Source organism: Tachysurus fulvidraco, chromosome 1 (genome assembly GCF_022655615.1).
Source record: "Tachysurus fulvidraco isolate hzauxx_2018 chromosome 1, HZAU_PFXX_2.0, whole genome shotgun sequence".
Taxonomy (NCBI): domain Eukaryota; kingdom Metazoa; phylum Chordata; class Actinopteri; order Siluriformes; family Bagridae; genus Tachysurus; species Tachysurus fulvidraco.
In genome coordinates, this window is record NC_062518.1 from 45,314,707 (window position 1) to 45,329,656 (window position 14,950).

At 40.4% G+C, this 14,950-nt stretch overlaps 1 protein-coding gene across 1 annotated transcript; it reads left to right on the forward strand.

Moving 5' to 3' along the window:
• Positions 1 to 1,702: 1,702 nt before the first annotated feature.
• shrprbck1r (sharpin and rbck1 related) lies at positions 1,703 to 13,736 on the forward strand. The gene is made up of 14 exons (XM_027147485.2): positions 1,703 to 2,201; positions 3,035 to 3,209; positions 3,852 to 3,935; positions 4,324 to 4,465; positions 4,581 to 4,671; positions 4,923 to 5,196; positions 5,632 to 5,744; positions 6,465 to 6,638; positions 9,903 to 10,063; positions 11,270 to 11,381; positions 11,602 to 11,781; positions 11,888 to 11,986; positions 12,467 to 12,610; positions 13,054 to 13,736. Exons 1-14 carry the CDS (start codon positions 1,950 to 1,952, stop codon positions 13,132 to 13,134), a joined length of 2,082 nt encoding a protein of 693 aa, XP_027003286.2. The 5' UTR covers positions 1,703 to 1,949; the 3' UTR covers positions 13,135 to 13,736.
• The last annotated feature ends 1,214 nt before the right edge of the window (positions 13,737 to 14,950 follow it).

Sequence of the window (14,950 nt, forward strand, 5' to 3'; positions counted from 1 at the left end):
TGATCAGTAACCCAGAGTCTTAACCCTATAGCCACCACCTCATCTCAAAACAAATCAAATCAAATCAAATTTTATTCATCACATACACATACATAAAGAGTATGATATGCAGGGAAAGCTTTTTACTTCTGTCCAGTATTCAAACACAGAAAGGAATGGAATTAAGGATAAAAATAAAACCAAAAGGAGGTAGATAAATAAAAAGTATGAACTATATAAAATAAAAACTATTAAATAAAAATATAAAATATTAAATGAAATATGAAAATATATGTGAAAGGATATTGGCAGTAAAAAAAATTAAAAATGATTTCGTAATTGTCCTTAAAGTGTCCATGTGCAGTAATGTGTGTAAAAAGTGGCACTGTGCTGTGCAAGTCCAGAGTTAAATTGACAGTTAAAGTGATTATTATCATCTGCTAATAATAATGAAGATGTGAAAGCAATTAACACATGGATACTTTTTTGTCTCTAAACTAACACCTACAGTGGAAGGGTGGCCAACAAAATCCCAAGTACAACACTGATCAAAGCTGATCCCCAAAATCCATCCTTTACTGACCTCTTATACAATGTACATCTACAAAATGATCTATAGATCAGGGTCTGTTCCAGCCAATTATAATAATGGGCTGGTGCACATAATAGGTGGTGCAATAAGAAGTTAGAAATCATGCTGGTATTTTCTGTGCTATTTTGTATTTTTTTATTTTGGATAAGATAAAACTTTGATCGGGGGGGGGGGGGCAGTTTCTAGTAGGTTTACCTGGAAAAAATAAATAAAAAGAAAGTTAGTGTCCACATCTGTTAAACCTATACTAAAACTCTATTTAATTCAAGTCACAGATTACAGGTTCATATTAATGAGCTCAATCTATATATATATATATATATATATATATATATATATATATATATATATATATAACTACACTAATACTAATGTGTGACTCTCCAGTGGCAGCATTTATAAGAGTCTTTAGGAAAGTGGACTTTACTTTGATGTGTCATTTATTAATAACTAAACACTGTTATTAGTGTTAAATATCTGTGGTGAAAAATGAATAAAGCACTTCAGGACTTGCTGTTACAGGAAAATAACACACCACATGTCATAACTTCCAGTCTCTTTTTTCTGTCTTGTTTTAATCCACCATTTTTTTTAAAGAAAAAAATGTTTTTTATTCTTTTAACGAACACCTATTCTGAACTGGTCTTAATGAGGTATTAACAAGCATGTGGTAGCCTAGTGGTTAAGGTGTCGGACTACTGATCGGAAGGAAGGTCATGAGTTCGAATCCCAGTTTCACCAAGCTACCACTGTTGGGCCTCTGAGCAAGGCCCTTAATCCTCATTTGTATAAAGATGACATAATGTAAGTGACTCTGGATAAGGGCATCTGCCAAATGCTGGAAATGTAAATTTTTTGTGGGATGTCCTTAGGGTGTTGGACTACTGATCAGAAGGTCATGAGTTCAAATTCCAATTCCACCAAGTTACCACTGCAAGGCCCTTAACCCTCAGTTGCATGAATTGAAATAAAACGTGTAAGTCACTCTGGATAAAGGAATCAATCTGCTAAAGGACAGAAATGTGATGTAAATGTAATGTGCATGTAATGTGCTGATTATAAACTGGCTGCACGCCACAGAAAATCCCCCTAGGAGATTGTGACATTGCGCAAGCGCGTAATGTCCGCACATGCGCAGTGCAGGTGTTTGTAATAACAGAGAGCTCATGAACGTTAGTAAGTAAATCCGAGATGAAGTGAAACTGTCCTTTCGTCTGGCTTCCTGCTCTGTGCGAAAGTACTTAAGATGTCGAGACATGCGATTTATATGTGAGTGTGCTATAGAGATATGTAGGAAGAAGAACAACAACACGATAATAAGAGTGGTTTAAAAGGAAAAGCGGTGGAATGAGAAGTTATCGACGGTGACGGTGGCGGAATGTCGCAGAGCTCCGGAGCTCCACAGCCGTCCCCGGGGCCGCCTTCCTCCTCTTTACCCGTCCTGGAGGCCTCGGCGGCGGGATGCAGCACCGTGCTGATGTCGGTCAAAGTGTCGGTGAGTCACTCCGGGATCCGGCCGCTGTGTTTGCCCGGCTGTGGAGATGAAGCTCTGCGGCTGCAGCTCAGCATGGACACGGGGAAGGCGGGGGAATTCCGGCTGGCCCTGAGAAACACCAGCGGAACTAACGCGGTGAGCAGAAAATAAACTCACACCGCCGTAACAAGCAGGCATTATCACCGTCAACACGTGAACACGTGACCACTTGGAGTAGTTTAAGAGTTACATTTCGTATCACGTGTTCACTTACTGTTTACAATAACTCTCTCTCTCTCTCTCTCTCTCTCTCTCTCTCTGTTTCTTTTGCCTCTCTCTGTGTCTCTCTGTTTCTCTCTCTCTCTGTTTCTTTTGCCTCTCTCTGTGTCTCTCTGTTTCTCTCTCTCTCTCTCTCTCTCTCTCTCTCTCTCTCTGTTTCTCTCTCTCTCTCTCTCTGTTTCTCTCTCTCTCTCTCTGTTTCTCTCTCTCTCTCTCTCTCTCTCTGTATCTCTCTCTGTGTCTCTCTCTCTCTCCCCCTCCCTCTCTGTTTCTCTCTCTCTCTCTCTCTCTCTCTCTCTCTCTCTCTCTCTCTCTCTCTCGTTTCAATAACAGATAAAATGCAATGCCATAATGTTCTAAATCTTAAAAGAGTAACCATACATAAAAGAAAAGAAAAAGGAAAGCATCTGATGCGTCATTTTTACATTGTCGTACAAATTGGTTTGCTGGATAAAATGAGGTGTAGAACATTTTAAAATATACTTCACTAATGTTATTGTTAATGCAATCCATTATTGTTAATATTTATTATTGTAAATCCAAACGGAGAGACAGACTGAGAGAGAGACCGACCGAGAGAGACACATTCTCTGTCTCTTCCAGAAATGTTAATTAAAAAATCACTATGCTGAGTCATTGTGCTGAGTAGTGATATTGTTACAGTGATCCGCTCTCTCTCTCTTTTTTTCTTTCCTTTTTTCCCTTATTAGTCCATCGCTGAGTTTGATCTCAGGACGGTGCGCTACGAAGTCAAGACCCCACAGAGTCATGAGCTGATCTTGGCCGTTCCCCCTCACGAACGTATCACCTTTAACTTCCGCAGCGAACAGGAAGCGCAGGCCTGGGCCACTGTGATGATGTCATCACTCCGCGAGGCCCAGCGAGGTGAGACGCGCCATCGTTAATACAATCCGATATGACGTCAACAATCTTAGACTTATTTCACCAGTTGTTCTGATAAACTCCTTATCTTCTTTAAATATTGAATTTAACACTTCTTCTTATGTGAACCACTTTAGTACAGCACTTATAACCTGCATGTACGCGAGCCACATTGTATACAACACACATGTTAATCCTGAATATTTATATATTATATATATGTTCTACACTATGTGAGTGTATTTATGTAAAATAAGTACAGATTCTGTGATATCCAGCATCTTATAATGCACCATAATCCTTAATGACTAATGCATTAAGTCAATTAATATTTATTTGACTAACCAACATCTGTCCTTTAAGAAGGAAAATGACTTAAATCAGAGGGAACTCAAATAAAGCACAACATTACTACACATGCCTAGAAAAAAATGGAAGATTTTAGGCAAAAAAGAGATGATTTTAATTTTAGGAATTAATTTTTTTTTTATCTTCAGAATTCAAATAGTAGCACACTTTTACCAGCATCTGAAATATAATGATGTGTTTTGTAAAGCCGAACAAGTCTCAAATGCTAAAACACACTTACACACATACACATCACACACACACACACACTGACTCTGTGTGACTCCTCCCCCTCAGTGGCAGTTGGTTCTCCCGCAGATGACGGACAGCTGCTGCCCAAGCCCCTGGTTGTACAAATGCCCGCCTCACTGTGCAGCACTGGTACGTCCTGCTTCCAAACAAAGCACAAAAGTCTTGATTGTGCATTGTGTAGATTAAAAAAAAATCACAGACCTTCTCTCATACTTTCTCTCTCCCACACAATAAATTCTGCACTCTGGATAAATTTATTCCAACTGCAGGCTTTTGATATATAAACTGACTCAAATGTATTCCAGTCAAATTTAGTCATGTGCAAAACGTTGTGCACATGCACTTACTGAACAAACAGCGAGTGAGACGTCTTTCATGACAGTGCACTGTGTCTCACACACACACACACACACACACACACACTTGTTCTGTTTTTCTCTTCATTTCTGTTCTCTTCTTCTCATCTCTCACTCTTTACTTGTTCACGACTCACTCCTCTATTCCTCTCTGTCTGTAGAGGAGTTATGTATGGGGCTGGTTCGTGCCATAGAGGCCGGTGATGTTGAGGCTGCGTGTGTGTGTGTGGAGTCTCTGGCTCGTCAGCACACACCGCTGTGCATTCAGCCGAATCACAAACACTACACCAACAAGGAGATCAGGTACAAAACCTTCTTCTAGCTGATGTTTCTCTTCTATTACGTTGAACCGATTTATTCCTTAGTTGATAATGTTTTTCTCAGAATATGATGCAGTGCCTTGTTGTTTGTCCTCCAGTTTGTCAGTGGTGTTGGAGGACGCTTCCTCTTCCTGTTGTGTCACCGTTAAAGTCTTCCCCCACTCCACGGTGGCTGCTCTTAAACAGCAGGTGAGCATGGGCGAGAATAAGAACGTGTATCCTGACGAATTTAGTCTTATGACGTCATCAGTCAGCTTCTAGTGACTTTTATGAGCATGCTTTTGCTAATGTGTCTGAGTGAAACACTTTGCCAGGGGACAAAGACACAGCTGTAATATGTACTAAAATTTAAATTACAATTATATTGTCTCCCCTGTTTACTGTCTGATGGGTAATCTGCCCCCCACCACCACCACCACCCCCTCCCTCCCATGCTGTAGGTCTTTGTTCAGTACGGTTTCCATCCACACGTTCAGCGCTGGGTCATCAGTCAGTGTTTGTGCACCGACTCTCGCTCTCTGGCTTCCTACGGTGTGCAGCAGGACGGAGACACCGCCTTCCTGTACCTGGTGTCCAGACATAGGCGACACGATCAGGAGAACTTCTCACTCGCTCCCACTTCCACACAGTCTGTCGGCAACGGTCCGGACGCAGCACTGAGAGCCTACAGCACACTGCCTACCAGACTGCACCCGCATCACAACAACAACAACGGTGTGTCTGTGTATGTGTCTGTGTATGTGTCTGTGTATGTGTCTGTGTATGTGTCTGTGTATGTGTCTGTGTATGTGTCTGTGTATGTGTCTGTGTATGTGTCTGTGTATGTGTCTGTGTATGTGTCTGTGTATGTGTCTGTGTATGTCTGTGTATGTGTGTGTGTGTGTATGTGTATGTGTGTGTTTTTATGTGTGATTCTTCTGCACATTTTAAGCTTAACATTCTCTTGTCCTATTGGTTGAAAATTTTTGCTTCTTTTTTCAAACTAAATGCTTGAAATGATCTACGATTAGAACAATATAATAATACAAGACAATCATAAACTTTATTATTATTTTACTACAGTCTTACACTAAGAAATATTATATTCTTACTTACTTACTTTCTTACTGAAATTTGTCTAGATTAACCTCCTGACCTTTGACCTTTCAGGCAGTAGTAGGGCTGGGGCAGAGAGGTTGGGCGTGGGGGAAATCCGTGACCTGATTAATCTGCAGATGCCACAGCTGAATGATGCTCTCTTGCCCAGCAGAACTAACACACAGGTACAGACAATCACACACACAAACACACACACACACACACACACACACACACACACACACACACACACATATATATATATATATATATATATATATATATATATATATATATATATATTAGCAGTATACTTCTTTTATTTTCTTGAAATCTACTTTACTGGTTTTCTGCCCACACGAGTAATCTGATCATTTTCAGAAGCAGAGAGACACAACGTCGAGTGCAGGAGAGCATTTATTTATCCAAACAGACAGAATGCAAGGCAAAGACAGGTCTAAAACAGATCACCAGGGGTTAGGAAAGGAAAAGGTCAAAAAACAAGACAAAATCAATCACTGATCAAAATCAACACAAACTGCTGGCTTGGCAAACAAAGAGCAAAAATCTCGGACACCAGAGAACGAAGCGCATACTTCTCTCTAAATACAAACACATGGGGAATTAAATACGTACGTACATAAATCAGAAATAGCTTAATCATTACACATGAGAGAAACAAGCCGTGACATGCCGACGTAAACGTGAAAGCAAGGAACAAAGTGGTCATGAGTTTAATAATAATAATTACATGCATGTCAATGTTATCCTATCAAAATCCTGAATCCACAATGTGCTGTGTGTGTGTAACATTTAGCAGTGTAATATAAAGTTCTTTATGTAATAGCATTAATTGCCATAGGATTAAACCCTTAATACGTGTGTTTGCGTGGGTGCGTTTATAGCCGGGTTGGCCGTGTCCGACCTGTACCTATATTAACAAGCCGACGCGTCCCGGCTGTGAGATGTGCAGCACGGACAGACCCGAGAGTTACACGGTGCCTGGAGGCTACAGACCCGATACACTGGAACTGCGACGCATCCAGCAGGAGAAAGAAGCCATCAGACAGTACCAGCAGGTCAGACATCTCTCTCTCTCTCTCTCACACACACACACACACACACACACACACACACACACACTTGTTAAACTTCCAGGAGCTGTAACTATAAAATATTATATCCGTTTCAATAGATGAGATTGGCATTCGATTTACAGGAATTTAAACTACAGTCTCACAAAATACACACAAAGCACAACCAGACATTATAAATCACATCATCACACAAACTAGTACAGGGAGACTGCAGGGTGAGTGATGAAACAGCGATTTAAAAGAAGGAGATTTGCAGGTTTAGCCTTTTTGTTTGCACCAGAATGGAAGCGTTTGAAGTCTTTAGTTTTTTTAATGCCTCAAAGCCTCTGTGTCATTTAAACAGTTTCATAAAATAGACATATAATTCTTTATAAATCCTCCATTATCATCCAAACAACTTCTTAGACACTTCAACTTCTCCTTCCATGGCCACACCCCCTCCACTGTCCAGTGCTGTGTGGTGAGGCACCGAAATCTGTAATAAAGAAGAAAGACAAAGCTAAGGTTTATTACATGATACTAAACTGGTAGTTCTAAGGCTTTTTTTTTTTTTTTTTACTTTACTCCAACGTTAGCCTTGAAGCTTGTTGTTATTTCTTTAAAAGCTACTTGGCTAAACTGGAGAGCTTGGAGAAAATGAAGGCAAAGTTCCTTTAGTTCAGAGACGTTTCTGCAGGCCGTAGCATATCTAATGCATTATGGGAAGGCAGGATCTCAGGATATGATTGGCTCTCCGGTCTCACGCTCTTCTCTTCTGTCTGGTTTTCTTTTTAAAGGAGAAAGGGAGGAGGGAGGAGCTGAGGGCCAGCAACTCACTACAGTACAACCTCGACCAGGACTACTGACACACACACACACACACACACACACACACACACACACACACATACACACACACATATACAATACCTTACACATCACACATGTTAACACTTGAAAGAAACTTGAATGTCTACTGAGACTTTTCTTAGATACACATAGGAACAAAGACTTTTCAATAACAGGAAGTGCACATCTGCACAGGACAGCTGGGAAAAAAAAAAACATGCCAAAGTACTCTTTATGCATGCCAATCTCATCTATCGTGTTTCAGCTGAAATGCTACCTAGAGAAAACAAGGAGTGAATTTATACTTAATGCTAAAGATAACTCATCGGTTTTAATCACGTCATAATATATAATCAGCGGTTTTTGGTCACCGTTTCTTTTAAAGCACTTCTAATTCTCAAAGCACTTTTGTTTTGATAGTATGTATGTATTATAAAGGGTTTCCCTGACATTAACTCCTCTCAGACACCAGATTTCTGGGCTGTTAGCATGATAAACTGAGCTAGAGGGACTTTCTTCCACTGAACGTAATCATGCTTGGTTCGGTTTATTCGGACATACTTTATCTTTAGCTACTGTTAAATTCCTTGATGATAATAAGACAAATGTTCTATTGTGGGCTAACATACAATTCGAAAGGTATTTTGTGGGTTTTTACAATTTTATGAATATTTGCATGTATTGCATCGCTCCTGGCGCTAAGCACGGGTGTGAGCATGAAGACCGTCTCAGGATACAAAGTGCTGACACTGGAAACTCCTTCCGTAAATGTTCTCAATGCTTCACTTCGTCAGAATGACGGCACCTTATGTTAAAATCCATTTATTCGTAGACTTGAATGTCAACTGTGAACGTTAAAAGAAAGTTAATTATTATAGAAACACTAACGCTGATACAATGCGCACACTGATGTAACGATTATTTAACAGAATCAGTTTTAAAAGCCAAGCAGCGGCAAGAACATACGATCACTCCTAAACGACTTTAAGTCAAATATTACACGAGAAAATAATCAAAGTGCCTACACCTTCAACATTGAAGGGCTCAGCTATGTTCTGCTTTACCTTGTGACTGTAAGTGAGCCCAAAAAATACAGCTTGTAAATGTCTCTCTTTCCACTTCCATCCAAGATGGATATTAATACCAAGTAATGATAAAGAAGTCGCATGGATACTCTCTTACAGCCTTCACTTCTCTGTAACTGGGGTTTAGCTTGTTCATAGACCTGGACTAATGCTCACTAATGCTGACTAATCTCATCTGCTAAATAATGTGAAGTAAATGTTAATAACACAGCACTAGTTTATAGTAGTGTCTTGGGCTTATAGAAATAGGTTTACAATAGGTTTAGAATGAAACAATCAGGGACTTTTATCCACATGGACAATGTACACTGGTGGACACATGAGCCAGTACAGTAGCATGCAGTACAACTACGGCTAACGCGATACATTCAGTCAAGCTCAGGATGGGTTGAGATGTTAACTGACAGCTATGCAGTCATGAACCTATACAGAGTTCATGAAGTGAAGAGCCTTGTTTCCGCATCTGGATAATGCATCTGGATAATATCTCACCACGTGTAAGAGATATTAAATATGCAACGTATGCTTACTTTCAGTTTACTGTCTCACTGCATACTTTTGGCTCTACCAAATCTTTCCGGAAACCTTTCTGCCTTATTTATGTCTGTATGCTGAATAAAGAAACCATGTGATGTAAACAGGAAATGATTTCTTGTTTCTTGATTATTTTCACTGCACGTTTCAGTATACAGGATATTTGCTAGTATATCTGTGTCTCTGTTTAGTAGTGTGCATTACATCTTTGGAATTCTTAGTGTTTATATGTAGCCATATAACACACAGTTAAAATGTCTACGCTAGTGTAGTGTGACAAGAAATTAAGGGAAAAAAATTTAAATGGCATTTCTCTAATGTTCAACACAGATGTGTTTACTTTAAACCAGTTTTGAATATGAGGAAACGCAACCCTCTAATTACTGAAACTACGCAGTGCCGACATGCTGTACAAATGTAACAGTTAAGCGACAAACATGGAGACGTTTCTCTGCCGTTTTACCTTGCTACTTCCTCAACCCTCGGTGTAAAGTGATTCTGATTCATTGATGCAACAAAAGACAAGAAAATAAATGTTAAAATATGGCAGACAATTTTATCGAAAATGTCCTAATTTGTACAATTATGCATCTGGAATAACAAAATGCCAATGGTTGCAGTGCTTATTAGGGGTTATTTGTCCTAAAAGATTGTCCAATGCACTAGATAGTTTATTCAAGTTCCCAAAATGTTCTTGTATTATTATATAACAAGTTGTTTAATGAATTGAACATTGTAATTGATCATTGTGGTATAAGGGCATTAAAACACTATGGTGTGTGTATGTGGGTGTGTGTAGGCCCAGGAAGCAGAGCGCAGGGAGAACTATGCTCGGCTGGTGGAGGTGGATGGTCAGGAGCTGGTGCCCAACGCAGAGAGCATCGAATGCAGGATTTGTTACTTACAGCTTCAGTCAGGAGAAGGAGTCCTGCTACGCGAGTGTCTTCACTGCTTTTGCAGGTAAGAACACCCAGTATGGAGAGTTGGGGGGTTGGTACTTGGTAGGGTGACTGGATGAGAGGTAGTGATTGGGTGATGAACAGGTGGTAGATGGTTCAGAAATGTTTGCTGGGTGATGAGTGGATGTTTGTAGGTAATTGGTGGCCAGATGATGGATGAATGGTGAACAAGTTGTGGATGATTATAGGGAGGCTATTGGTGGATGACCAGAGGAAAGTCAGTGGATGATTGGAGTATTGTTTGAGGAAGGTCAGTAGGTGTTTGGTGCATGACTTCAGGAAGGTCAATAGGTTATTGGTGGATGATCGGTGGATTACTAGAGAAAGGTCAGTATGTTATGTTGGTGGATGATTGGGTGGATGACTGGAGGAAGGTCAGTGGATGATTGTGAAGTAGAAGGTTTCTCAGGGTGACGGTTATTGGGTGATTCAATGACTGATTCATAGATGGGGAATGATTGGTTAATGACTGATAGATTGTGATGGTCAATGGGTGATTGGATAATTGATTGTTAGGGAATGGTTGGTAGGTTTTTTTTTGGAGGAATGTTTAAGATAAGATATACCAAAAAAACGTGCAAATATAGAGTAGAAACATAGTACAAATATATACAGTACAGTGTATAAATCCAATCAAACAAATTACACTAGGTAATATTGCTCAGTTTAAAAGACAGTAATAACAGTGTGCATTATGGTGTCTGGTTCACTGGGAGCAGCTTTGATTATATAATCTAATATCAGCAGGGAGAAAAGACCTTTGGTATGGATCCTTCAGACACTTGTAACAGTCTGTCACTGCAGGAGCTGCTCAAAGATGAAGGGGTTAGAGTCATTCTTTATCACTGATGATAGCTTAGCTACCATCCTCCTTTCTCCCACCTCTTGTACAGTGTGCAGGGGAATCCCCAGGACTCAGCTGACCTTCCTTATCAGTTTGGCCCCTGTCTGCAGTAGAGATGCTGCTGCACTAGCAGGCTACTCCATAGAAGATGATTGAGGCCACCACAGAGTCAAAAAAGGTCTTCAGTAGCTCTCTCTGCACTCCAAAACACCTTAGTCTCCTCAGCAGAAAGAGTCTGTCTGCCCAGAATGCATGCATTAAAGTTATTTCCATAATGAATGCTTAATTATTGGGTGAATATTAGTCTTCTGATCACATGATCACATCAGAAATGTGTGTGGGTGTGTGTGGGTGTGTGTGTAGAGAATGTTTGCGTTCAGTAATCCTGCTGTCAGAGGATCCTCAGGTGGCGTGTCCCTACAGAGACGAGGCATATGCATGTGACTGCACACTGCAGGAAAGAGAGATCCGAGCTGTGAGACACTTTCATTCACTCTACAAATCCTTACACTCCCACACAGCTGTTTTCTTTTGACAGTCAACACAAAAATGCACTTTTCTTGATTATGTTAAAAGGCATCATTTAATTAATACAAAGACATGTTCTGTATCTTAGTTCTGCAATAAACAGGATCGGTTTTGTGTATAAATAATGTGTTCTTCACATCTCTCTCTCTTATGTGTGTGTGTGTCAGTTGGTTTCGGGTGAGGAGTACGAGCGCTGGCTGCAGCGAGGACTCTCAATGGCCGAGTCGCGCTGTGAGGGCAGTTATCACTGTGCCACCACTGACTGTCCAGGCTGGTGTGTGTACGAGGACACGGTCAACACCTTCCACTGCCCCGTCTGTAACAAGCACAACTGTCTGCTCTGCAAGGTAACACACACACACACACACACACACACACACACACACACACACACACATTAATAATGTAATACACTTCTGAAATCAAACTACATTCTTTCTTTCTCTCTGTCAGGCAATTCATGAAGGGATGAATTGTAAACAGTACCAGGATGATCTTGCTGCTCGTGCCATCAATGACATGGCAGCCCGGAGAACGAGAGACCTTCTGAAGGTCACAAACTATCATCATCATTCTAATTCACCAACAAGTCAATCGTTCTATTTCACCAACTGCTTTGCTGCCAATCATATTTGACATAGTAGCAGATAATTAGCATATCATGAGGTTAACCTTTATCAGATTGTAAATAAGTCACCATCAGCGATGTAGTACAGCTAGATAACAATGTAGGAGTCAGATTTCACACATACTGTTGAATAGAATGTTGTTTTTTTGTCATCAGATGTAATGTAATGTAAAATATGTAAACTATACATATTTTGTATAGTTTACATATACAAATATATAATGTAAACTATGGCCCCTAATATTGTTTATTATTTCCCCAAACATTTATCCACCATCACACTGCACCACTTTTGGCCATCAGAATGAGGTGGAATCATCTCAGTATGGTTCTGTGCAGATTTTTACTCCACAGTGCTAAATCCCTTCAGGTTTTTGCTTACTTCTTGTCCGTCCATGCAACAGACTCTGGTGAAGTCCGGCGAGGCGATGCACTGTCCTCAGTGTGGAATCATCGTGCAGAAGAAGGAAGGCTGTGATTGGCTGCGCTGCACCGTGTGTCACACCGAGATCTGCTGGGTCACCAGAGGTCCACGCTGGGGCCCCGGGGTACAGAACCAAACACTCACTTGTTTGAAACTCTGTGTGTGTATGTGTGTGTGTGTGTGTGTGTGTGTGTGTGTAGAATGCTGAAAAGCTTCCTTATGGCCAAAGGATGTGGAGACAACCAGTTTTTGATCAGAGTCAGGGCTCTGTGAAGGAAACTTGAGTTCTTCTACTCCAAACTGTTAGTATTGTACAGTATTGTAACTCTACTGCATACACAGACGTTCTAGACAATAGTGTGCTAAAGCCTTTGTAGTAGAACCACATGGTGGTGATGGTCAGATGTCTACATACCTTTGGTCATATAGTGTGCTTTATACTCCATACAATAGAACATTTTAGGTTTAGGGTTTAACAAACAATAGAAAGACTCCCATTTGTCTTTCAGAGAGTCGGTGTGATAGTCAATTGGAATTTGGATATGAACTGCGTGTCTTTTGTCACAGGGTCCCGGAGACACGAGTGGAGGCTGCCGATGTAATGTGAATAAACAGAGATGCCACCCAAAGTGTCAGAACTGCCACTGAGAGATGAGGGGGTGAAACAGTAAACAGCCAAGAAAAAAAGACTGAAAGCTAAAACCAAAGCAGAATATCTTTAACTTAACATAGTCACAATTAAGTTAATAATACTGGGAAAAAAATGCACTTTTTTAATGTCTTACTTACTTCCAGCAGTGATATTACACAGGTGGAAAATATTAACGTATACACAAGTGCCTTATTTTAACTGTTCAATTAAAAAGCAAGGTGTTTTTCAGGGTGCTAAAATTTTCACATTGAGTTTTATAGATCCATTTTAACTCTTGTGTATTTAACTGTTGTTCTTACCAGAAAAAAAGCCTTACAATATTATTTAATATCAGGATAAGAAACATTATCTAGATCTAGATCTTATCTTTATGGAGCTTTAACTGTTAAGCAAAGTGTGAATTTTGGCAAAATGACCAACAGTGACAATGATGTTTTCACTGACTGTTCAGTGCCTTAAGTTGAAGGTTTTGTCTAGAATGAAAAGATTCTTGTATGGCCTTTATATAATTTATTGTACACCATCACTGAGCTGAAACAATAAACATTTCCACATGAAGAAACTGATCAGGGAATAAAGATGATGATGGTGATGATGAGTTCCTGGTTTGTCTTTCATCAAGGTGTGTGTTTTTTTCTTTTCTTTCTGTTTTACTCTTTCTGATGAATAAGGAAGCTTTGCTGTTTACCGCACTGTTGAATTCTAGGTTCTGTTTGGTCAGAAGGTGTTGATTAATTCTCTGAGAGTGTTTTATGCTTATACATTATAGTTTTAGTTGAAGTCAATCTAAAGCAGGAACCAAATTTTAGTGACATCCAGTGATGTATATATTATGATAAAGTTTTTTGGCACTTCAGTTACACTTTACGAATGCATGGCAGTGGCGTTGTAGCTTTGGTGGAGAGAAGGTGTGTATCGCTCTTCTCTCTGTTCACCGGTACTTTGTCATGTTTAACAGTGCTTGGTGTACATGTATATTGTGTTTGCTCAAATTTAACCCAAAAGTGAGCAAAAATGAGCATGAAACAGACGTTAGAAAGTTAGAATCTATGCCGGTGTTCTGGATTAAAGTCATGGCGGAATACCCTGAGATTGTCACCTCAGCACTTAAATCCCTATTGCCATTTCCGACATGTTATCTGTGTGAAGCGGGTTTTCTGCAGTGACAGCAACCAAAACAAAACAAAACAATGGAATAAACTGGACATAAGCAACACACTTCGGGTGTCTCCTGTTACCCCAGATGGAACCGTCTCGTTGCAAAGAAACAAGCTCAGGGTTCTCATAGATTTAGCATTGTAGTGAGTTAAAAGGGCATGTTTAAATACAATTAAATTAAAATTTTATTTTTTATTATACCGCGGGTCGCGGTAAAATGATCAAACGTTGACCGGTCCACGGCGAAAAAAAGGTTGGGGACCACCGCTTTAGAGGACCTGCTGAAGCTGTTAATGTTATGTAGTGGGGATATGCTGCAAGCGGCTTGGACACCAGATTCAAGATGGCGGCGCGTGCACACGCAGCGGCTTCTCTCGCTCCCGGAAAAACAGTGCTTTCGTGTTTTTCACCTCGTGAGTCGCAGTGTTTTTGGACGTCTACAACGCGTCCACCTGTCCTTAAGCGCGCATACAGCCGTGAGTTTCTGCTGGATGTCGCAAGAACCACATTTAGTTAAACTCCGCGCACATAGAATAGCTACGGGACCTCGGTCTTCTCCGGAGGCCTACAATATCACCGACCCCCACTACTACATCTCGCCCGCGGCGGAAGCGCCACATGAGGCGTGAGAGAAAGCAGAAGAGGGGTAAGCGT